Source organism: Ctenopharyngodon idella, chromosome 20 (genome assembly GCF_019924925.1).
Source record: "Ctenopharyngodon idella isolate HZGC_01 chromosome 20, HZGC01, whole genome shotgun sequence".
Classification (NCBI taxonomy): Eukaryota; Metazoa; Chordata; class Actinopteri; order Cypriniformes; family Xenocyprididae; genus Ctenopharyngodon; species Ctenopharyngodon idella.
Window position 1 is genome coordinate 6,916,813 of NC_067239.1, and position 26,968 is coordinate 6,943,780.

At 37.4% G+C, this 26,968-nt stretch overlaps 1 protein-coding gene across 2 annotated transcripts in view; it reads left to right on the forward strand.

Moving 5' to 3' along the window:
- Positions 1-9,445, forward strand: part of flrt2 (fibronectin leucine rich transmembrane protein 2) — a 41,316-nt gene extending 31,871 nt beyond the window's left edge. The window contains exons 1-2 of one of the 2 annotated variants that reach the window (XM_051875331.1): positions 690-1,170; positions 3,670-9,445. In XM_051875331.1, the coding sequence (XP_051731291.1) occupies positions 4,076-6,064 (1,989 nt within the window). In that variant the 5' untranslated portion in view covers positions 690-1,170; positions 3,670-4,075 and the 3' untranslated portion in view covers positions 6,065-9,445. Of the gene's footprint in view, positions 1-689; positions 1,171-3,669 lie in introns of those variants that run through there. The other variant, XM_051875332.1, reaches the window with a different exon arrangement.
- Positions 9,446-26,968: the final 17,523 nt, after the last annotated feature.

Sequence of the window (26,968 nt, forward strand, 5' to 3'; positions counted from 1 at the left end):
TCAACCACCTCAAAACTTAGTGTGAAACAGAGACTAAAAAAAAAAAAAAAAAATCAAGAGATGAGTTCTTAGAAATCATTTTATAGATTTAGATTTTTTTTATTTTTTTTATTTCAGCATGATTTATTTCATTAATTAAATTGCATTAATTAAACAGTTAATATGTTAATAATCATGAAAGTATTATGCATACATGCATTTTGGACGTTTCTCCTTATAGGCTATAGAACATTTTTGGCATAAAAATGTCTTTAAAAGTCGAGAACCCTTGAGTTCTGTACAAATCACAAGAAAATGTCACCTCATTAAATAGGCTGTTATATTTTCTCACAAGATCGGGTTAGGAACGACACAAGGGGGGTAAATAAGGAGATTAATAAATAATGGAATAAAATTAAGAGCGTAAAATGTATTTTTGAGGTAGGTAACACATTGCCCAATCGTGTCATTTGGAATAATTTCATTTAACATTGACGTTAAATTGTAAAATGTAAAATATATCAACACGGAAAGCAAGTTCATATCCTTAAAAAGAGATGAGGAACTTAAAATGTAAGTGTCATTCCACCCCAGCCTGTAATCTCTTTACTCAGGACAGTGTGGGAGGACCGACCGAACGAGAGAGAAAAGAGAGAGAGAGAGAGAGAGAGAGAGAGAGAGAGAGAGAGAGAGAGAGAGAGAGAGAGGTGTGCAGTGAACAGATCATTACCAGCGCAGTTTTCCTCTGTAAACATCTCTCGGAGATAAATCGACGAACTCTTGTGTTTCGCTTTCTCGAAGTATGATGATATGATACGCGGTGACGTGGATGTATTTTGGGCTTTTTCGGCGAGTTTACCGACTCTTGGAGAAAGTGGATTTTGCAAATGTGAATTTGATGTAAATTAAAGGTTTAAACGAGGGCTCAGCCGTGGAAAGGGGAACAGAGAGTGTCGCTTCGGCAAAAAAGTAGTGAGCGCGCGCACTGAGCTCTCCACACGGGAGTCAGTATGCTGTCCGGAGGAGCCACGGGCGGAGAGGAGCTCGGAACCGATTCGGTAGAACAGCATGTTATGGGAATGGCGTTGGATCTTTACGTCCGGTCCATTTCACCGAGCGCATGAAGAACAAGGATAGGGGGACAAGTGTTCTTTGTGCTTGAAATATACGGATAAAAACATGTTTGATAAGGTAAGCTGATTTTAATGGAAATAAATTTATCGTGGTGGATCCGGTCCATTTACCCATCTAAATCCAGGAGTAGGTTATAGTTGACATCCACATGTTAAGTTAAAAGTGTATGAATGACTACTTCTAAGTTGCATTGCCCTTTATAGTTTCCAGGCATTTCGTCTGAAACTATTCTGCCTTCACTATGGGCTTTTACTTTTCCGCAAACTGCTGTGTTCGTTGGTTAGTCTAAGGCTTGTCAGCATTTCAGCATATCAAATAACATATTTAGGGTAAATAGTGGTTAACTAAAGCGGTTTATCTGGTCAAACATCAATGCGCGTCATAGCACCGTTTCTTTTTACTTAGGCTCGGCTCTGAGTACCATCTGATTATTCATTCACATCAACAGCTTCGCTGCTCTCTCAAGTTCACCTGATCTGCCTCGAAACGTTTCCTACGATACAAACTTTTATGTTGTTTTGTCTTTGCTTATTATCATTATTAGATTATTATTATTCTGTAAACATGCGGTTTTCTCAAGATAAGCACTGTTAGCTGTGGTTGTCAGAAATTAATAACGTGACAACGTTTCATCCATTGAGGGATGGCATTTTGTTGACTGCATATTTTACTGTTCAACGTATATTTTCTTAACTGATATAGCAACCAATTGAACAACTAAAATATAGGCCTGCTTTGTTAAATATAAGAACCGTAATAATAAAGGTGTTAAAATGGAAGACCTCACGATGAAACAACGTTAAGAAAAATTGGCCTTTCCGTAAACAATACTCAATAAACATACAGTATCGACAGTACAGTGTGACCCACACAAACACAAAACACCACCGGGTAAACCATGACGTGAATAAAGCAGTGAACAGTAACCAAACAGCATAAAATTAGTAACATAAAATATTGCAATTAAATGATTAGAATTGTAAAAATAAATGCATTGTTCAAATAATAAATTATTAAATAAAATATAATTAAATGTGAAGCATCACTTCTTGGAATCTTTTTTTTTTTTTTCTGTTTTACTAGGTGACTTGTATTTTGATTCATACTTATATTTTACTGTAAAAGTACATGTGTTGTCTTTTTTTTACTTCCAAAATCATACGTTTTATGGTATTTTACAGTAAAACAACATGTATTAACTTAAATCAAATATGTTTTACTGTGTATAATAAGGTAACTTATAGGTAACCAATTAACAGGTTTTTACTGTAGCAGCTTTTACAATTATGTTTTAGGTTTTTTTTGTTTTGTTTTTAACAGTGTAGGCAGTTTGCTGTAAACCTCTTTATACTCACAAATATGCATTTTGATGCAAATTCAAACATATATTTGGTTAAGTTTTCCGGTAATGTTGTTTTCATATTTAAATTACATCTGTCACAGCTTGCTTCTTAGTAAAGATAAGCGTTTTCTTGCCAGGCATTGATTGTCTTAACTCTGTTAACAAAGCATATGGTCAGGTCACAAAAGCAACAATCCAATGCAAAGGTGTTTGAAGGTTCAAGATGCCAAGAAGTATGTTATTTTACAGTAATAACGAAAGCATAAAAAATACAAACAGGACTGACAGAAAAGTTTTTAATTACATATGTGCATAAATACTCTTTTTGGTATTGTCAACTGCTTTCATATTTCACAAAATGTAAATGTCAGCCAAACAACCTGCTTTCTGTTCCTCAGGTTGAAAAAAATAAAATTAAAAAAAATCTTTCCCTTGATTAAAGGGCAGCAGCTGCCTTGGACAGTTATAAAGAAGTTTATTATGATGAAAAACGGTGTACGTTCAGCTTACTTTGATTTTTATTTTTTTTTCTCCTAACCTAAATCACTCAGAAATGAGAACAGTACAATCTGAACACTAGATTCAGCGTGAGTAGGGACTCAGATCTTGAGCTAGCATAAAAACCTCTTTGCTGAGAAAAAAAAAAAAAAAAAAACAACTGTATTGATCATTTATTGCAGGTAGAGAGGTTAAATTATACCCCAATCGCATTTAATTTGACAGGCAGCATTTGTCACTCTGAGCTGTGTAGGACACACCTTCCCCCTCAACTCTTTTTTTCCCCCCTTTGAGCTATGCTCAAACGGACGTGCATACTCTATAATGCGCAATGAAGACGCCATATGCTATATAGTAAACAGAGAATATTGCATAAGCAGTAGCCATGTACTTGGAAATACTTTTAATAAACACAAAAGTTATGTGCAACCACATATTCTTTGCTTCATATTTTGTTATTTTTTCCATTTTTACTTTATTTTTTGAGGTTAATTTTTTAGTATTTATTTACTGAAATTTGTGAAATAAATCTCAGTTTTATATTATGGTCTTGAGATTTAATCACTTTCAAGGCATTTATTTTAAATTTTCTGAATAATTATAATTTGTGCATTTTACAGTGTCAGTGAAAAAGCATGAAAGTATAAGGTTTATTCGCCTGCTATGTTTTTTGTTGTTAACTTTTTATATTCTAATTTCTCCTTCTTTTGAAACAGGTCTCTGGACCCAAATGTCACATCTTCCGGAAACAGCCGGGGCTGGGGCCCATCAGCACTTGACAGCAGGCTGGGAGGTGGACGGTGTGGCTCAGTGCTTCAGCACTCTCTCAGTCACACCCTGCTTGGGCCCTTCATTGAGCAAGAGCAGTTCTGCAATGATCTGATTCCTCAGCATGGATGGCTTAAGTGAGAGAACCCATGCACTCTAATGAGACCCCATCTCCAGACAAGGACTAGAAATTATCAAGGGATTACTCCTCAAATTCCTGGTTATCTGCAAACTGCACATTAGAATAATCTTTTAAAGGACTTCATTTTGCTGGATTTGTTACGTTTCTTTTTTTACTCCCTCCAACCACTGAGTTTGTCTTGCCATTTCTTTTCCCTCCCTTTCTTTTTCATTATGGAGTTTCAAGCTGGATTTTGGAATAACGATTGGACTTCATTTCTTCGTTTTTGGTTGACAGTGTTGTTGAGCTTGCATGTGCAGTTTAGCCCTGTCTCCTCCTGTCCTGAGGAGTGCCGCTGCGATAGAACATTTGTTTACTGTAATGAGCGAAGCCTGACATCTGTGCCTCTGGGGGTGCAAGAGGGTTATAAGACCCTCTTCCTCCACAACAATCAGATCAACAATGCCGGTTTTCCATTGGAGCTACACAATGTTGCCTCTGTAGATACTGTTTACCTATATGGAAATCAGCTGGATGAATTTCCCCTCAACCTTCCCAGGAACGTTCGAGTGCTGCACCTTCAGGAAAACAACATCCAGACTATATCAAGGGCAGCACTTGCCCAGCTACCCATGCTGGAGGAACTCCACCTGGATGACAACTCCATCTCAACTGTAGGGGTAGAGGAGGGGGCTTTCAGGGAGGCTGTCAGCCTCAAGCTTCTTTTCCTTACCAAAAACCACCTGAGCAGCATTCCTATCGGATTACCAGCAGATCTCAAGGAGCTGCGTTTGGATGAGAATCGCATTGCCGACATTGACGAGGATGCCTTCCAGAATGTCACCACCCTGCAGCGACTGTTGCTGGATGGGAACTTGCTCGAGGATGAGGACATCGCTCCAGGAACCTTCCAGGATCTGGTCAACCTCAAAGAACTGTCCCTAGCACGCAACTCCCTCACCACTCCACCACCGTTGCTACCTAGTGCATCCCTGACCAAGCTCAACCTGCAGGAAAACCAGATGAACACCATTGAAGTGAAATCCTTTGCTGGGCTTAGTAAACTGGAGAAGTTAGATATCTCCAGCAATCAGCTACAGTTTCTTCCATCGGGTGTCTTTGACGGCTTGAGAAACCTGAGGCACCTTAATGCGAGAAACAACCTCTGGCGTTGTGATTGCAGCATTAAGTGGGTCATTGCATGGCTCAGGTCTCTGCCGGCTGCGATAAATGTCCGTGGGTTTACGTGCCAGAGTCCAGAAAGGGTGCGTGGCATGGTAATTCGAGAGCTCACCTTAGATGCCATTGACTGCCCAGCGGGCACCGTGTTGCATCCCTGGCCAACCCATTCATATCCATCTACATTGCCACCACGAAGAACCACCACCATCACCACAACCACCTCTAGAACCACCCACTTCACCACCATTCCACCCACTGCTTTTTACCCCGCCTCAGCCAAGCCCACTCCCCCAATTCCACATTTCCCTCCTGGTCCCCTACCTCCTTACGAAGATCCCTTAAAAATCTCCTTTCATGTTGTTAATTCTACCTGCATTGTTGTGAGCTGGGAGTCTTACTTCACTGTGACGGCTTATAAGGTGACTTGGGTCAAGATGGGGCAGAGTTTGATGAGTGACATCCATCGAGAAAGAACAGTCCCAGGATACCAACGAAGACTTAGCCTGTCAAATTTGGAGCCCAACTCTATCTATCGCATCTGCGTGTACGTTCTGGATACTCTTAACACTTACAGACCGGGCGAGGATACTATCTGTTCTGAGGCTAAGACCAAATCCACATCCACGTACTCTGAATCCGAGCAAGCTGCCCAACAAGACAACACCTCAACACTCCTATTAGCTGGAGTGATAGGTGGGGCAGTGTTGGTGGTCTTAGTGACACTTCTAAGCGTGTTTTGCTGGCACATGCACAAGAAAAGCAGGTCGTCATCGTCCAAATGGAAATACAATCGCGGCAGGAGAAAAGATGACTACTGCGAGGCTGGCACCAAAAAGGATAACTCCATCCTGGAAATGACTGAAACAAGCTTTCAGATAGTGTCGCTAAACAATGAGCAGCTTTTAAAAGGGGACTTCAGAATTCAGCCCATCTACACACCTAATGGAGGAATTGGCCTCCGAGACTGTCACCTTAGTAACAATAGCATAGCTTATTGCAAGAGCAGTAACGTTCCCAGTGTGGACTTCTGCCACACATGATGCTTTTCAATGGATGCTACAACCATTTGTTCAAAGAAAATGTAGTTCAATATACTGTACGAAACACGTATACATATACATATACATATATATATATATATATATATTTCCAGGTGCAGTCAACATGGTAATTTATACTGTGGACAACTATGTGGAATTCTGCTATATTTTCTATTCTTAGTAAATATGAAATGATTTTGTAATTTGTGAGGCTCAAAGTGGTTTCACTCAAAGACGCTGCAGATGTTTTGAAGCCGTAGACGTTGGCTACCTGCTGCAAGTGCAGTCCACAGGTTTTTGCCTCTCAACCACTTTAAGATCTCGAAAATATTGCTAACCACACAACCAAAATATGCCCTTTGTGCTGAAATACAGCTACCCCTTCACACAACAGTAGTTAAGATAACAGTGGTCAGGAAACCAAAACACCGCTGATTAAGCTGCAGTAGAAAAAAAGGAGCTGAGTTTTTCCTCTTTTTTTTTTTTTTTTTTTTTTTTGTGGGGAGGGGGATTGAAGTGCACTTTTAAAATGCAGCAGAGAGCATGAGCAGTCATTCAGGAAATGGGCTTTTGTGGAAATCACATTTGAAGGGAAAAGGACCACTCTTCAACACCCTGCAGTTCTCAGAAGGAGAGGCTGACATCGGTGAACGTGGTAGGGAGATGGGCAGAAGGGCTCTTGTGCAAGCATTTTCCAGGGCATGTTTATGTTTCACTTTACCCACCAGGGGGCAGCTTGTTTCAATCCATACAGAGAATAGCATCTCAAATAGACCACGAACACTATTTCTGACTTTTATGTGAATAGCTTTTGTGCTGGAACCTTATTTTCAAATAATTAGCTGCCCAAACATAAAATTAAGTAATATAATAGCTAAACCCCTGAGGTAAACTATTAATATCCTGAGGGAGCTCTGTAATCTGCTTCATGTTTTCTTTAATTATAAATTGTAATACATAAGAAACGTTGAAAAACTTCAAATTTAAGTCTGTATTTTCCTTTTATATACTTAAATTGCCCTTTCTGAACATGCTCTGTGATTTACAAATTAGGCCAGGGTATTACACAGAGCTCCATCTCTCAATCTATTTCTGTTCTCTCACATGAATGCGATCAGGAACATTCTACAGCGACATCCACATCATTGTTTAGCTTTTCCTTTACTGACCAAAACCCTTTTTAATCATGCATCACATCAGGTGGGATGATGAATGAATGTTTAAACAAAAGCCTTCTCTTCATGGAGAAGAACTGGCACATGCCAGATTCCATCTTTGAAAGAGTTTCAGATCCCTGCATGAGTGCAATTAGGACTATTTTTTAATGGCGCACCAGTTTTCCAGGACAGAGAGCCGAGTTTGGAATGCAGGCTTGCTGTGGAGAAGTATTTATCATGCGCTGTTACTCACAGACTTTACTTGCTTTGACAAGATTTTATTTTGTGGGCCGAGTTCAAACCCCCACTGCATAATCCCTGGTCCAAGAAGGAGGGGAAAAAAACAAAAAAAAAAATTTCACTTGGCAGGAGGATTCTGGATTGGGAGGGGGCTTGTAGTTGGGGTGGGGGTCCTAATTGTCGGAGTTAACCATTCATCGCTCTCCGACTTGGCATTAAGTGTTAGACGAGATCGCTGGATACTTGTTTACATCCAAACTGCTTTTGGAATTACTCGAAATCAAACAGATGTTTGATTTCTGTGACAAACAGTCGGTGCTTGCACAGGTTAACTACCAACAAACACACAAGGTTGACCTCAGTGCGTGGCACAAACAAAATGCTCTCTAAAAGGAAAAAAAAAAAAGGGCTACTGCACTTCTGTGGTCTTGAAAGTATTTCTCATTAGCATCCCAGCAGGCTGCTCCGACCACCCCGTCCCTACTTTCCTTGAAATCTGGAACATCCTAGGGCTCCATTTCTCAACTGAAGGCTTTTAACTGATGTGTACACCATTAACAATTCATTTCAAATCCTGTGGCCACCCGTAACTCTTTTTAACAGACTTCCTCCACACAAGTCCGGTGCGGTTGTCAGGCTCAGGTTCCCCGAGAGGAGGCGGTTGCGGTGGCGCAGACTCAAATGAATCGCTGCAAAGTTAACCCGTTAGTGAGATAAATCTGTCTCGAGCCTCTCTCCGACATATTTTCACAGAGAGAAAAGTTATGGCAGGCTAAGCAGAGGAACTTATTTGTGCCACTATCCAGTACATCATTCCCTCTACCGAAGTCCTCAGGCCTAGCGTGGAGGGTTTTTGCTGGGTCGTTACCAAAACCAGAAATTTTTCATTTTAAACATGGACAGTTTTATCTATTGCCTTACTGTAACCCAGCAGTATGTCTTAATGTGGTTCATGTGAGGGATTTGACATCATTTATGCAGAGATCTGTGGATTACAGTGATAGTCACACATTTTGAGGGCAAGGACTGAATGGAAAGCACACATTTTGAAGGGCAATTGCAAACTGCATCCTGACAGACATCAATAGATGACATTGCTAACAAGCCAAGGTCTATCCTCCAGACACGAATGGTGTGTTATGATTCAGAGTGACTCATAGCCTCGCTCATGTGGCGAACATTGTTCTTTATTTTCTATGGATGAGCTGAAAATCACAGTAGTAGCCCTGTAGTCAAATGGATGTATTACACAAAAGGGACTGTGAGCAATGCCTTGCGTCCGTAATCCTACCCAACAGTCAATCCGTCTCTTGAAAAAGCACATTGATTTGGTTTGGAATAATTACTCTAAATGACTGTGAGGTCAGTCTGAACAAAGCACTACCACATATGTGGCTGAATACGTCTTTAATCTTTGTGTGTCCCTTTCATTATTTTTTAAAAGAATATTTTTTTCGTTATATTTTGAAAGTTTTCTCACCTGTGCGACTTGGTTGATATCCACAATTGAAACTTATTTAATACAGACTTCAGCACATCCTTTGACGTGGTTTTGCATTAGGATTTGAATGAATCGCTTACCAATTGGTTCATTCTAACAGCCATGACTAGCTGAACAACAACCACAAAATGTCATGTGTTATAGCATTCTGGGTCTTTTTTTTTTATTTTCTTCTTCATAATGTGGATGGGGAGTGGTTGTATGATTTTTGAAGATATGGTCTCATTTTAAAGATATGGTGATTTGTTTGGTCTTTAAGCTGGGTTTTGCAAGTAGAATCCATTGGGAACCAAAGTAACTTTTGATTGCTACGTACATTTAATTTCTTTTGTTTGTTTCCACTACTAAACTGTTGTTGTTGTCCCATGTATGTGCCTTGAATTGAACTTACAATGTAAAGTCCTTGAAACCTTTAAATGTTTTGCACAAGTTGTAAATAGAGAACCCAAGCTTTTTTGAAAATAAAGGAGCCATCAGAATTTACCAGTGATTTTGTCCATTATAGCCAAATCTCACTTTCTTATTTTCCATGATGTGTGATCCATTAACACATTGCACCCTTAGACGTCCAACACTGTTGGCTAGTGACAATATTTTTGTTAATTAATGATGTTAGTTGCTTTGGATAATTTAGTGTGGTCTGGAAGCATATGCATAAATGATCTATCAAATAGTTTAAATCTCTCAAAGGATGAAGTACCTGAGCAAATTACATCTATATTTTACATGTTTGCGCATATAAACATGCATTAAAGTACTGACAGCTAAGCTAAAACTAAAGCAGTTCACAAGGCATACAAAATACTTTACGAATCCACTTCATAGAATATGAAATTCATGAAATATGGTTGATTTATTGTTTTTAATCACTGACATTAACTAAATGTTCAAAGCCATCACATTTAATTATTATTTTGTTTGCACCATAAAATTATCATAATCATTCTATTTGTAGTTTTCAGAAACCATATTTTAGTTGCGTTTATTTGATAAAAGCCTCTCTAAAATGTATCCTTTCTAAACCAGATCTTTGTGTTCTGTTCCACTGTACTCCATCCAGATTTTATTTATTTCTTTTTCTCCTCAAATTCAAGAATATGTAAATGCCCCTTTGGAAACATGTCTGATCAAGATTTGGAGAAGCCAAAACCAGTCTATATACAGTATACAGCTTTATTAAGACTAGCTTCATTAAGTGGACTAGCTGTTGAGACAACAAATACTACACAATAATGTATGTGGTTTTGCACATCTTTTGAAATAACTCTTCAAAACATAAACATTTGTTCACAAGCCTTTCAAATAACTAACAATACTTGAACTGTCTCATGTGTCCCCCTCACACTACACTCAGTATTTTTGTCATTTTTCAATACAAATATCTAAAAAAAATAAATAAATCAAGATACATTTACTTGAGAAGCCCCGTGCATGACATGCAGGAAAAACATTTGTATACTGTGGACACAAATTAACAATTCTTTCCCATGACTTACTAATTCGTCAGCACATTTTTAATTTGTTCCCTCATTTTAAGTAAATCATGCACACAATTTAATAATTTGTTCCCTCGTTTTCCTAAATCGTGGCCATGTTGTAATAATTAATTCCCTTGTTTTCGTTAAATCAAAACAAGGGAACAAATTGGTTCAATGTGGCCATGATTTACTAAAATGGGGAATTAATAAGTAATTCTTAATTTGTGGCCACGATTTATTAAAACGAGAGAAATTCTTAATTTGTGGGGACAAATTCTTATATATATATATATATATATATATACACACTGTATTTGACATGTGTGGGGCAAAGTAAGAAGCAAAATTACTTAAGACATTAAGTCTTGTACACTGAAAAAAAATATCAAAATTGTTTATGCTTAAAACAAGAATATATCTGCCAGTGAGGTAAGTAAAAAAAAAAAAAAAAAAAAAAAATCATGTTTTCACTTTGACTTTATTTTTCTTACCCCATTGGCAGATATATGTTCTTGTTTTAAGCATAAACTCACATTCCCCCGGTTTCACAGACAAGGCTTAAGCTACTCTCAGACTAAAATGCATGTTTGAGCTGTTTGAACTGAAAGCAACTTGTCTCAAGATGCACACCAGTAATGTTTCTTTTTAGGGTATATTTATAAAAACTACTTAAATGTCTTAATTGAACTAAGGCCTAATCCTGGCTTAGTCTAAGCCCGGTCTGTGAAACCGGGCCTCAGTCTTTCAGAGAACAATACTTAATATCTTAAGTCATTTTGCATCTCAAGTAAATGCATCTTAATTTAGGATTGTTTTGATGTTTTGCAGTGCACAAATTTGTTCTTACACCCGATTTATTTACAATGAAAACATTCAGCTTCACGGTTATGGTCAATCCATTGTCTTGAGAGCCAGAGATTAGCTAAGTTTCTCTCTTTCCACTATGATTGAGAGAACTTTTCACAGCCTTTAGTCGTAAAGGTGCGGATTGTCGCCCTGAATACCGGGGCCCCATAAAATATTAAATTTACTGTTTTGATGATTTGTACCAAGTGGGCTATTACACTTCCCTTAAAAGATGTTCCTCCTTGAAGGGAAAAATTTGTCTCACACCTACACTTAGTTTCATTTTAAAACAATTTTAAAAGTTGCCTCGGAGACTTATAGCAGCAAAGTCAGCAGACAGCTGTCTGATTCTACTGATTGCAAAAGACACTTCTCAGTTCCATATTTTTCCTCGAAGCAAAGAAAAGGAAAATGATGTTTCGTCGAAACTATAGTCATCTCTTTTGCTTTCATACTGAGAGAATTCAGAAACGGGTAATATGCTATTTGAAAGGAATTGTGAGGTGGTGTATTTTCTATGAATTGATGCTGGTACCACTGAGTCTCTCCTTATTCAGAGCTGAAGGCTAAAATGAGTCTTCCTGCTCTCTGGGGTAATCTGCCAGGTTAGTGGTCCTTTGTCTGGTTGACTTTATTGAACAGGGTCGCAATTATTACGCAGAGCAGAAGCCACTATTGATCGTGCGTGATTGTCCTGTTTTAGTAGGAAGCCCTCCTAGGATGGTTTAGATGCAATTTCATCGGTACATGAAGAATGAGTACATGTTTTTAAATCTGTCTAGAGCAAAAGTTCATGATTCTGCTCAATCAATCAACATAAGCTTATTTGCAGGTTGGAAATGAGTAAAATCAAAAACAGCTGAGCAACCTCAAATCTCAAGACGTTTTGTTCCAACCGCTAAGCCTGAAGTTTCTTGACAAATATCTGGGTTGTGTTGCACATTAAAATGCAAAACCTTAGTTTTACTTCAAGCCATGCCTGTTCTTTCGTCTTTTTAACTTGTATCACAACTTGTAAAAACGCTGCAGTGTTTGTGTCTGTTTTTACATTTTGAGACAGTTGAGTTCTGGTGGCACAACAAGCTGATGGTGATATGTAGTTTTATTTTGTACAACCCGATAAACAATCTTTGAGCAAGTTTCTCTCCTGCATAAACATATATTTTTTCTTGTGTTTTTATTTTTCAGTCTTTTTCCAAAATGGATGTTTTTTTGTTTTTTTCTTCTTCTTCTATAAGATACATCTGGCATTTCTACAAAATGTTATGACAAGGACTGTCTAAAAACAAGTTTGTAACCAATTGTAGAGCTTGTTTAGATGTCTGTTATTCTGCGTCTCACTTCAGAGCTGTGAAAACTAAATATACCTTAAAATGAAATTAGAGGTCAACAAACCTCCTATTTAAAGTAAAATGAAAAAGTGGGGGATGTGCATTATATCAGACACACTCTAAAAATAGCTGTAAAAAAAAAAAAACAAACAAACAAAAAAAAACGAAACAAATTTACACAGTAAAATACTGTTTTCTATTGAAACAGTAATATAAAATAAAAATGTAAAAACAATGCATTCTGGGTAATATTATTTGTCGTTTTTGAGAAAGTATAGGCTACTTTCTTGAAAACGACAAATAATATTACCCACACTGTAAAAAATGACTGTGATTTTAACGGTAAAAGACCGCAAAAATGCTACGGTGAAAAACAGTTAATTGGTTTACAGAAAGTTTCCGTAAAATATACGGTGAATAACTGTAATAGATCTAATGGTACATTTAATGTAATTTTACAGTTTTTGGAAGTGAAAAATAACAAGTTATTGTATAATTTACAGTGAAAAAACGAAAATATTCATTCCCACAATTCCCTGTGTGACAGTTCACATTTGATGTATTTTCTTTGAAATAACTCTGTTTCTTCTTAGTTTTTTTTTTCTAAAATTAGGGTTTTATGTTACATCTAATGTTGTTAAATTAATGTTTATTGCATTTTTTAATTTCATGTGTGTTACCATGATGGTGTTTAGTGTTTGCGTGAATGACACTGTGTGCACCTTCTATATATTATTATAAAATGGATAGTTCCGGCCCTTGATTCTGACTGGTTGAGCCGCATTCGAAGCTGCTGTAAAATTCCAGAAAACATACAGCTGACCGCATTACATAAGTATTGCTGCGCCACTGAGTGTGTATGTTGCTGCGTCTGTCTCAGCAACCACACTTAGCAACGTAAACATATGTTTGTTCTCTATTGGTTTTGTTTATTGAAGCTTACTGCATTATGTAGAAGAGTATTGTGAGAGAGATATCGAGTGACCGAGTGTATTACCTGCATTCAAATTTAGCATTTTCCTTTAGGTCAGTCCTATGATCATAATAAAAAATCAGTTTGAATGTCCGCTGCGATCTTGTCCTTTTAACATTTAACGGGTTTTCCCATGCCCTGCTGACACCGACAGCGCTAGTCAAAGCATTTGTCATTTGCGTCTTGTTCCGTGTTCACAACTAGTTTCAATATAAAAGTCTTTGCGCCTGAGTGACTCGCTCATAAAGACAATCTTTGCCGCCATCTAATGGCGTAATAATGTAACTTCTGTTGTCGTTCACGGTCAAGGACTATTTTTTCCAGCGGAAGGAAGGCTTTTAGTGATTTTACTTCATGAAAGTTGCATTGATACATATTTTTTGTCTTTAATATTTGTATTGTGTGGTAACCGTTTTATAAAAACAATAAGCCCCCGTGAAGCCGTGATTTACAGTGAATTTATAACAGCTAAGGGGGTTTTAGGTGCTCCGCTCTGCATCGTGCCTAACGACGACCCTTAGCTGTTATAAATTCACTGTAAACCACGGCTTCTTGGGGCTTACTGCTTTGGTATTGTCCTTCTCACCTTATGGTAAAGCTGCTTGTAATGAACTTTGATTCATCATGTGACTCTCATCACCACTGTGTTATTGATGGTTGTCAGTGTATTACAAAGGTAAAAAACAGATATTAGAACTTCAATAGGTTAATAAATTAACATTATATCAGTTAATGAAATGCATTTTTTTTTAACCATAAATTTAACATATATATATATATATATATATTTTTTTTTACAGTGTAAAATAAACAGTTAAGAACCGTAATTATGATATAAACCTTTAAATTATATGGTTTTGAACTGTAAAATAGACAGTAAACTAAGTGTTGTCCTGTAAAACCAAAAACGTTATCGTATTTTTTTTACGGTAAAGTTCTGGCAACCACAGCTGCTGTTTTTTTACAGTAAATTTTACGGGGATTTTTTTTCTTTTTTTTTTTTCTTCAATTGCATGTTTTACGGTATATTACTGTTTCAATGGAAAACGGTATTTTACTGTGTAAAGTTGTTTTGTTTTTTAGAGTGCAGGTGCCAAAAACACTTACACTTATGAATGATGTAAACAAGTGTCCCTTATTGTAGCTTTAGTTTACAATAAGGGACTAATATGAAGAAATATGGAGGCATTTAGAAACGCCTATTTAATTTGTCACACCATGTAATATGTGTTGCTATGACAAACTAAAGAATCTGAAAATAGTTGGATTTTGGTTTTCTATTAAGAAATATTTCTAAATTTATGAACATTCAATGACAATATATCTCACTCTGATGATTAAATCCGAATATAAACAAAGATGAATCTTGCTACTTATTCAAAGTCATTTTATTATCTTCGTTTTGTTGCTGATAGTAAATTAAGCAAGAAAGGTTAATCCCCTCTCATGATTGTCCTAATGGTACATACATAAGGAGTTTAATCAAGAATCATCATGGACAATTAACACAGCACGGATCATTTCAAATGATTTAATTTCACCCTGTAGAATATTCTGTTTCACCTCTAATGAGCTGCACATTCTAGACTTGCTAGTCGACTTTCTTTGCCATACTGATTAAACAGGAAATAACTAACGCTCTCAACATGTTGTGGGTCTCCAGGTGCTGCAATTAAAATGTCGAATGCTGGTTTAAACATTTAAACTAGGAAAGGTGATAAATGTCTGTTATCTAAATGTGTTAATGAAAATAATTGAAAAAGATTGAGGTGTAACTGCAAAGTTGAAACAGGGGAGGCTGAGGGCAGTTGTTACTTTTTCATAATGATTTCTTGCCATCCTTTACATGACAAAACATATTTCAAATTTTGGAATAATTACATTTTTTTTTTTTTTTTTATGTTTTGTTAATATTTTAAACTCACCAAAGCTGCATTTGTTTGAACAAAATACAGTAAAAACAGTAATACTGTAAAATATCCATAATTTAAAACAACTGTTTTCTATTTGAATACATTTCAAAATGTAATTTATTTCTGTGATCAAAGCTGAATTTTCAGCATCATTACTCCAGTCTTCAGTGTCACATGATCCTTCAGAAATCATTCTACACTGTAAAAAATTATTTTCATGATTTGTTATCACAGCATTTTTTTTCTTTTGTCAACTTCAATAATGAATGTGGTTCAGATAACATAATATTTTGAGTTTCTGTTGATTAAACACCTTCATTGTATTAACTCAAATTTTTAATTTCAGTGAACTCAACCATTTTAAGGCAACCAGGTAACTTACTTTTAAGTTAAACCAACATTTTTTTTTTTTTTTTTTTTTTTTTACAGTGTAATATAATAATTTGCTTTATCATTGGTGCTCACTTATTAATAATGGTTCTTATTATTATTAATGTTGAAAACAGTTTTTCAACATTAATACGTAATACTTTTTAAATATTTTTTTAGGAATCTTTGATGAATAGAAATCAAATAAACACAGCCTTCCTAAGCATATGAGACTCCTTACAAAAAACAAAACAAAAAAAAAAAACAAAAAAAACATTAAAACATTTTAATCATTCCAAACTTTTTGAGGCGGTAGTGCATAGAAATAGGAATTTTAAAATGATTATTAAATTTAAACTGATAAATAATCATCTAATAAATCAAGAAAAGTCTTGTGGTACTCCGATTAAATAAGTGTCCAGTACTCCAGCTTGTTTGTGATCAAATACATTTCAAATAATTGTAATAATTGCCCGTTTCATCTATATGGCACCGTTTAAAGAAAATGCAAAGCTATTTTGTCATGCAGGCAATGATGCGTGAGAAGAAATTATGAAGTTAATAGAGAACAATTTATCTTCGCAACAATTACACATTTATAGTTTTGTTGTCTCACTTCAATTTGCTCTAATGAAAAAGTCATTGCCAGTTTAACGTGATGTGACAAACCATTTAAATCATTAACACACCAGCTGTCAGGGCCCATCGGCACACTGCAATACAAATTTAACTTCTTTCCTCTGCACAATACAGTCTGAAACTGCAGACCTCCATATGTGTGAGTAGCAAAAGGGTTCGGGGGGCTGCTGCTCAGGTGGAACCTGCCAGATGTAACCTTCAACAAATCACTCAATGTGAGCAAGACCCATGATGCACCAGAACTCTGATGAAAAGAGGAGGTTAAAGTTCCTCGCGCTCTAGCTGAAGAAACTGCAGTTACGCTCACAGGCAAGCTGGTGCCTGCTTTAGTATCCTCATGTAATCAGGAAGAAAAGAAAAAAAAAAACATTATATTTCTTTCTTTATTTTTTCCACAGGAAAGTGCTGTTATTACCCTTACTCTGACAAACAATTTCCATTCAGAGAGAGCTAAAGATGAAACACTTGTTAAAGCAGAGCTTGGTCATTTTCTCTTTGCTTTTCACAGAACTCGTTTGTTTGACTTTCTCAAATGGAGCTTGGAAAATCACAACAGAGCTAATTTTGCAAGTCCTAAGAAAATACATTTTGCATTTATGTTCTCGGAAGATGCTTTGCATTTACATGAAAATATTTTTTTATGAGTGGCCATTACTTCATCAGGTCGCAAAGAATACAAGTAGTTTTGAAAGCTGAATGAGAAAAAAATAAAGTATCTCATGAATAGCATTTTTTTTTTTTTTCTTGCATATTATAAAAGAAAAGCAGAAACAGAGATCTGGGATGTCCACTGCTGAGGATGTGTTCAGAAACGTCAACATAAGCAAGCGAGACAAGAACCAACTTTGGCTGAAACATGGTCCCATGAGAAATGCATGATGGTATGTTACAGCAGTCAGGGTCAGGAAGAAACATTTGCTTTAATGCTCAAGTGTAGAGTTTGTACAGTCGGCCAACACATACTTCAGTTTCACACAGCATGAGCACTTAGGGGCTGTTTCCACGAATCCACAACTAAAAACGGAAAACTGTTTTAATGTGTTTTGGCTGTTCATTTACACGACAATGGCATTTTGGTGGCCTGAAAACAAAAGTGCATGTTTTTTAAAACTATATCATTACACCATGTAAACAGCAAAAATGTAAATTTGTGACAAACGGTGACGTCATGCGCATGCGTATTACGTGTTCAGTCTATAGGAGTGTAATGTTACTTTAAAAAGTGACATCGCCAATTACTGGCCTGGCATGCATAAAGAATTTGTAGTTGTTTTTGCAGATCCGTGTGAACGGGGATTGTTTTGACAAAGTTGTCGTTTGTACGTGAAAAAAACAAAGGAAAAACTTTTTCGCTTTTAGTACATCATAGTTGTGTAAACGCGAAAAAATGCTTGAAGTTTCAATTAAATGATTTGATATTGGCTGGAAATCAGTTTGAAATCAGTTTTGAACAGTCCAGACATGCTGCGATGAGGATGTAAGATATGCTGCTACTGCATAAACAGACATACATAAATCCCGTGACAGATCTAGGCAGGTGGAGCTGGGGGAAGTGGAAGGTTTCAGAGGAACTCTGATAGCACTGCAAAATTAGCCTACAGCAAACTCTGAACCAGACTATTTAAAAGGATCATGTAATAACACTTTTAGAAGATGTAAAATAAGCCTCTGATGTCCCCAGACTGTGTATGTGAAATTTTAGCTCAAAATACCCCACAGATAATTTTTAATAGCATGTTAAATTTATCACTTTTTGAGGGTGAGCAAAAACGCTCAGTTTTTGTGTGTGTCACTTTAAATGCAAATGAGCTGCTGCTTTCAAGAAGAGGGCGGAGTTAAGAGCTTGTGTTAGCAGCACCAATTACCTCACGCAGACTCACTGAAAATGTCAGAAACTGTTTCAATCCAGAGTCAGACAATTATGTAGAGACTCAAGAAGAAGTGACATGTACTGAATGGTTAGTTGATTAATATATGTAGCTGATGTGGAGTTAACTATCTTAAAGTCATTGATTAGCATATTCTGTCATGATAATCTAAAAATCGCTCGTGTGGGAACTGTTGTAAGATGCCTACAGAGCCAAAGAATATATGCTGCATGAAGATAGAACAGGTATAGTTTAGTTTAATTACATAGTTATAACTTATGTTGCCATCTTGCTTTTATGACATGCTATTGCATTTGTGTTACGTACTGTATTGCAATAACATGTCCTCACTCCTTTTTTGCATGTTCTCGGGGGCAGGGTTTATGTAAATTTTAGGGTTAGTGATGTCACCAACCCGGGAAGAAGCTTGTTGTAGTCCCTACCAGCCATTTGTTGTAGTCCTTAAACAAAGATTTCTGTAAAAGAAAATATCTCTCTTTGCTTTAAACTTTGAGCGTCCCAACTTTGCAAATGTTGTTTATGCTCAAACAGCAACATTACACACTAACTAAAGTTAAAAAAGTGAAATCATAATCAACCATCCCTTTAAATGTTGAGCGAATAATCTCATTTGCTGCAGGACCAGCAAACGCCAATCAGCTTGTGCCACGTGTTAATGATATGATTACTTGCAGATTCAGATTGCATGTTAAGAACCTATCAGACTGCACCCTGAAGAGTTTCATGATGGAACTATATATGTAAATAGCTCTGAACAGATTAAGAATTTAACAAATTAGATTCCCTTATACATATATATATAGTCTGCTTTGTCTCAAGTACTCTGAAATCAGTGTTGTTTATTCTGTTCCAAGGAATGGTGGACATAGTGGCACCAATATATATTTTATACTGTATATATTTTGCATTACATGTCACATCATGAGGTTTGGCTGACTTTTTAATGTACCAGCAGATGAAGAAAGATAGATAATTGTAGGAGATTTGTTCTTGTTTAAACGCAAAAAAGAAATGGTCTCTGGATTCATTCACAAATGTTTGGCAGGGACTTGAATTATGCCTACTGATATTTGAAGGACATTGGGATTTAAAAAAAAAAAATGTAACTCAGATGGAAACAGTTAGGTAATGACATTTTATTTAGCAGTGATTTTCTATGTAAGTGCGCCAATACTGTGCAGAAGGGCTAGACAGAACATTTCAAACTAAACTAGGATTACAAATTTGAATCAAATTGAATCTTAGTTTCCATTCTAATATGCAGAGTGCAGCTGGAAACACTGTAACAAGATGGCATTGCACACTGGATTTAATGCATTTATATTTGTTCAGTTGGAAACTTTTCCTTTTCTCTCTCTTATTATTATTATGTTTTTTTTTTTTTTTTTACTTTTCCTGCTAATAGTAGCTGTAATATTAGTTATGTTGTTTACTACAACTACTATAGTAGTAAAAGTAGTCATAAAGTAGTAGTTGTAATAGTAGTAGTAGTATGGTTTAATAATAAAAGTAGTTATATTATATTGAAGTACTACTAGTATTATAGTATGGCTAACTACTATGGCTATTAGTACAGGCAGAAGAAGTCATATGGTTTATGACAATGACTGAAGTAGTAGTAGTAGTAGGATGTACAAGCATGACTGTCACTATTACTACTAATAGCATGGTGTACTACTGTGATTGCTCGTAGTGGTTCTACAATAGTAATAGTAGTAATAGTAGTAAAGTATAAGACAAGGGTCTTCATCCGGGGGTCTGCAGCAGTACTGAGGGGGGTTTGCTAATTAATGTTTGATCACAAATAATTTTTTGTTAAAAATTAAAACATGGTTAAAAAAAAAAAAACAAGTGTCAAGAGCTCAAGTAAAGCAAACACTAATCTCCATCATGGTGACTTCGAACTTCAACATCTTCAAACATCAACATTTAAACCTCTGTTAATTCTCAATAATAAGTTTTGTATGAAAAAAATAAAGTCAAACTGGATTGTAATAAGTGAAGATGCCGAGATCTTGAGAGATCTGTTAGTGTTTAATGTTCCGTTGGGATTTAAAGGGTTTTCCTTTTGTCTGATTTTGGGGGTCACCATTGTGCTGAAAAGTAGAGCCTGTGCTTCAGTCCAGGATGGTTCAGAAAATTTTGATGTTATGCTGCATTTTGCTTTATTTGTTTTATGCACCCTTCACACAAAGACTCCTCCTCCCAACTCCTATGCCTGAAGCAGAAGGACCATTCACTGGAGGACCATACTAGGGACTTTTTAAATCCGGTGTGCCGTACTCACTATCCTGACCACTTACCCACGGAACGCCTTCCAGTGAAAGGTCCCAGAGAGGATTTCACATATTTGGAGTGGGTGCTGGTCAATAATGGATCCCCATTTACCATCTGCCCCACTGAGGAGGACTTTACCAGCACCACTCCACATCTAGAGCCCAGCCAGCCATCACCAGCACGGAGAGAATGTCTGAGCCCGCAGCAGGCAGAGAGCTCAAGAGAGCTGCGATGCACGAGCCAGTGCCATTGGAGAAATGGACTGAGCCAACTATCGCCCCAGAGCCAAGCCCCACAGAGAGTCTGACCATGTGCGTGAGCTGGCAACACCGTGCGTCACTGTGGGACTATTAGTGGAGTTCGAGGGTATGGAGGAAGACCCCGCCCACACTCCCACCACTGAGGGTGAGCTGCAGCTGGCCTTTGCAACTATTTTTATGATTTAGAAGATGCTTACCCTAATCTCTCATTCCCACTGGTCCCGTCCAGCTCAAAGTCTCCTGTGTTCGGCGTGTCAACCTATCGGCTCTGCCTTGGCTCTTCCCTTCCTTGGCTCCCCTAGATAATATTGTCCTTATGGCTCCACCGGGCTCCCTCGTCCCTCTGGCTACGCCTTGGTCAGACGTTGTCCTGCCTGCGCCACAGACTTACTAGCCTTTTGCTGCGCTCCGTCTGGCAGCACTTTTCCTCCGGCTCCACCTTGGTTCTCATTCAGAACGGCTCTACCTTAGTCCTCTGGCTCCCTGACTCCACCTTGGACACTCACCACTGCAGCTCCGCCTCAGCTTCCAGGACCATCGGTGTCACCCAGTCCCATCTCCTCTCCATCTGCACCCAGGGCTCCATCTCCATCGGCTTCATCTCCGTCAGTCATCCCCCGGGTGTTGTCAGCCAAGTCTCCACCATGGCTCCTCCCTCTGTCGACTCTGCCATGGGCTCTGAGTCCCAGCCCGGCTTCTCCAGCTCCTGGCTCCTCCATGGCTCCTCCCACTACCACTGCCACCCTGATCTCTCCCTCTGTCATCTCATCTGGTTTCCTTCACTCTGCCTGTTCTGCTTCTTCCTCCAGACACCCCAGCCTCCCTCCTCAGTTGGACTGTTTACGGCACAAGGACACACCTTCCCCGGGGTGAGGGGTGGTACTGTAACATTAATGTGAATGTGGTTATGTTTGAATAATTGGTAACACTTTATTTTAGGGTCTTTTAATTAGTTGCTTATTAGAATACATATTACTAGAATATTGGCTGTTTATTAGTACTTATTAAGCACATATTAATGCCTTATTCTGCATGACCTTATTCTACATTCTTAATCCTACCCAATACCTAACCTTAACAACTAACTTACTAACTATTAATAAGCAGTAAATTAAGAGTTTGTTGAGGGAAAAGTCATAGTTAATAGTGAATATGTGTTCCCTATACTAAAGTGTTACCGAATAATTATTGTTGTTCCTGTTATCTGCTGCGTGTTCCTGGTATGATTTATAATTAAAAACTTTATTAGTGATATTCCTTTGTTGTACGCTCATTATAGCCAGTCAAACTGTGACACTCATAGTGGTAGTGGTACTACTTTTAATACTACTACTACTACTACTACTACTACTACTACTACTACTACTAGTAAGGTGTACTATTATGACTGCTAATAGGCATTGTACTATTAGTAGTAGTAATAATAGCAGTAGTTATTGTCATATGTTTACTACAATGACTACTAGCAACAGTACTACTGCTAGTAGGAGTTTTTTAAGTAATAATAGTTGTGTAGTAGTAGAAGTAGTAGTAGTTTGATAGTAGTAGTCATGGTAAGTAGTAGTCATACTAGTAATAGTAGTACGTAGTAGTCGTCATTGGCATAGTAGTAGTCATAGTACAAATATTGGTTGTATATAGAAGTAGTCATTGTTGTCGTATTACTAGCAAAAGAAGAAGTGGCCATTTACAGTTTTCTTGCATTAAATGGATAAACAAAAACTGGTCTCTGCTCCCAGGTGAACCAAGCCAGATTACATATGTTCATAGTTTCCAAAACTGAAGCCCAAATTACATGTTAATGACTTGGAATGTGAACAACACAGCAGAGGCTCAAATGGCCTATCAAGCATATGCTGTGGCCACCACTAGAGCTCTGATACAAGCATCTGACAGTACTTGAGCCTGGCGAACAGATCAGACTCACCCAGCGAGACATGGAGGGGCTCCAGTTGTGACTCATTTTACCGCCATATCCCCTGAGATCACAAAAGCAAAATAAACACAAAGGGTCTGTCTGAAACCTCACCGTCTGCATAACTCCAAACTGAAATGAAAACTCATAAGTGATTGAACTGAGATGCCCTTCATAGACAGCAACTTCTTTAAAAATGAATACTACCCCTCTTAACATGCACTAGAGGCTCACCTCAAGCCAGGCTCAAAATGTGTGATATTCTTTCAATCTAAAATTTAAATGTATGTTGCGTATCATATTGAAAAGCTAATTTCAACAATTTTAGCTGGATGCAGTGAAAATCTTTCACAATCCCTAAAATGTATCTCAGATGGGAAAATCATGACAAAAATAATATTGTATGCACCTGGCCTCATATAGAATGAAACACAAAAGCAAACCAATTTGCAGATGAAAGGAATATTCAAACCATGAGTGAAACCAAAAAGCATTTAAATCAATTATGTGCTTTAATGCAAAATAAAACACATTTGACAACACATATGTCATTATTTGTAATGCAAAATAAAACTCGTCTGACGAAACAGACTGCACTCTTATTAAAGTAACCATAATAGCATGCATCTAAAACTCACTAGACAATAAAATATTTAAAGATTTCGGATGAAGAATTCAGTAAATTCGAGAAATGAGTGCTCAAATCAGTGAATCAATTTATTTAAATGAACTGTCTAAATGATCCATTTCACTAAAATTCACCAAACTTTCCCCAATATGAACAATTTAAGTTGATGTTTACTCTATTAGTTGGCCAAAAAAATGTTCAACCTTGTCCCAAACCAATATGACATCTTCTGCATAGCACAATATGAGATCATTTTATACATGATACATTTTATACACTATACGTTCACTCTTTAGTTAGAATTAGCGAGGCAGTACACACAGACATGACGCATTCACTCTAGAGAGAGCACGAGAAAGATGAGCACAAATGAATGGAAAAAAGAAAGACCACTTAATCTTGAGACAGGCTCTTTTAAAATAACTATTTTAACTTGACACAGCGCATTACAAACACAAAGATGACTGATTAACTCCAGTCATGCCAGTCGTGACAAAAATAGTCTGTGCGAAAAAATAGTTCTTGTTAGAGAAAGTAACTCAAAGCTACAATGTTTTGAAAACAGTCAAGCTGCTGTTAAGCCCAGTGACTGATTGCTTGATTGCTCGAGTGATTGATTGGTTGATTATTAATTTATTTATTTATACTCATTTATCTATTTGTTTTTATTTACCTGTACAATAGGTTAAGCAGACTGTACACATGCAGCCATTGATTTATTTATTTATTTTAAATGCACATACTCTGAATGTCTGAACACTGAATGTATGTTCCTTGTTTTGTTTTTTTTCACTAATTGGTCCAGATGGTGGCAACACTGGCCCGGCCTGTTGAAAAATAACCTCACAGTCAAAAAAGAAGCACCTGAGACAACAACAACAAACACAATTAAAACCAGCCTACACTGTTTGGCTAGTCTTAGCTGGTTTAAGCTGGTTTCCCAGTCTGGCCAAGCTGGTGTTCAGCTGGTTTTAGATGGTTAGTTGTAAAACTATCCTAGTACAGGTTCCACTCAGCAGTAGTAGTAGTAATAGTAAAACAAACAAACAAACAAACAAAAAAAAACAGCAGTCATACAAGTATGGATTACTACAATGGCTACAAGTAATGGCACTACTACGTATATTAGAAGTGTTGAAATAGTAGTAGTAGTAGTAGTAGTAGTAGTATGGTTTACTATGACTACTAGTTGTACTACTACTACTACTACTACTACTACTACTAGTAATAACAGTATGGTGTAGTACTATGCTGGTATAGGTCTACTATTCTAGATCTACTACTACTACTACTAGTTAGTAGTAGTAGTAGTAGTAGTAGTAGTAACAGTGAAAACAGCAGTACAATTATGATTTACTAAAACGACTACTAGTAATGACACTACTACTACTACGCATATTAGAAGGAGTAATAGTAGTAGTAGGGTTTCCTGAGTTGTTTTACTAGTAGTGCTACTACTAACAGTAGTATCATGTAGTACTATGCTAGTATAGGTACAACTAATAGTACTAGTAACGGAGTGAATGAGTGTCCACTACAGTGGCAAAACTCCGCTCAGTGCCGCTGGCAGCGCTATAACGCCTCCGCTTTGGGGTGTGTCTGCAGCGAGTGTGTTTAATCTATGTTTTTTTTGTTTTGTTTAGTTTTTTTCAAATCACGGACAATATAATCATCAGACATGCACGCGATTGCATTTGGAAATAGGCAAGCTTTGTTTCCAAATGCCCCAAGTAAAGATAGTCTATCAAACTTTTATAAACCCAGCCAGTATATTCACAATGAAAGCATCCAAACTGCAATATTTAACATATATATAACAACTGAAAAACATCCACTGTGTAAACAATATGATTTACACATTAAATCCAACAGAACTGCCCAACCTTTTTGACGCTCTTGGCCGCTCTCAATACTTTCTCCGGTCCGCTGTCAATCCCACAATGCAGCGCGCAAGTCTGATAAACGTTCGCCGGTTCCTGCCTCCTTCTTCCCACATCAACGAACTGCGTTACAATTTTTAAGGATCACTACATTTAATTAGATATGCACACGTACATATACAAACATTTATTCACTACTTGCTTATCAAACATCAGACAAAAGCTTCTCTCATCATGAAGCACACAGAGGCAGTCAGTTGTTTAGGAAGACTTTTGATTCAGCATTTCCTTCTAATATGAACTTGATACTGGCAGCATAATTTTCCACATTCCACCAACACATGTTGAACAGAGGTGGCCAAACCCACAAGTAGCAACAGACAAGCCGTCTTCGCATGAAACAGAAGTTGGTGCCAGAAGCAGTTTGCACTGCATCCTTATGACCTTGGTGTGATTGCTCCAGAAGCACTTTAATTTAATCGGTTCTTCCCTGCAGGAGCTTTACATTGTGTGAAGATGTAGTTGCACACTCTCCTCTATGCTGAAAGGACAAGGTCATCAATAGTGCTCTACTCCAGAGAATACATCCACACCTCCACACAAAGGTTCAGGAGACGGTGGAGCACACTGGTGAAGAGCCGGTTCATCTCTCAAACTGGGCCGCTATTCATCTTCCAATCAATCACAATTAAATTGACTCTATATTAACAGTTGACAGGATGACCCTCAGACTCTTTAGTCCAGAGAAACTACGAGATGTTCTTATTTAGACTAGATACAGTATGAGATTCTTTTAGCTGTAAAGTTTTTTTTTTTTTTAAGGTTTATTTTGAATATATCACAGGTGAAGCGAATATCATTAATTGTCTCCTAACAAGAACACATTTTAGATGGCAAGCAAACAAACAGTTCTCATAATCAACGTGTTGGATGTAGGAAAAAATGGGCAGCAATAGATCTGGGTGACTTTGACAAGGGCCAAATTGTTGTGGCAATGCAACAGGATCAAAGTATCTTTGAAACGGCAAGACTTGTGGGTTGCTTCCGGTCAGCAGGGGCGAGAATTTACCAACGGTGGTTGAAGGAGGGACAAACCACACACTGGCAACAGGGTGTTGGACGCCCAAGACTCACTGATGCATGAGGGCAACGAAGGCTGTCCCGTCTGGTCCGAGCCAACATAGGTTAACCGTGGCACAAGTCACATACAGTTTTAATGATGGTTATGGGAGGAATGTGTTACAACGCGTATGGGGCTGCGTAGCTGCAGAGTGCCCATGATGACCCCTGTCCATCGTCAAATGCACCTACAATGGGCACGTGAGCATCGGAGTTGGATGTTGGAGCAGTGGAAGAAGGTCGCCTTATCCATGTTGACGGCCGTGTACGTGTGCGGCATTTACACTGGGGAAGCGATGGCACCAATTATATAATTATTTATTATTATTATTATTATTGAAATGGTAATATTGGCTGTAATGAACAGGACAATGTCAATTACATAAGTGGAATAGCATACCTCTATATAATTATCAGAGAAATGAAAAGAAATATGCAAAAAAATTAAAATAAAATAAAAAATACAACTCTGTCTATCAAAATGACAGA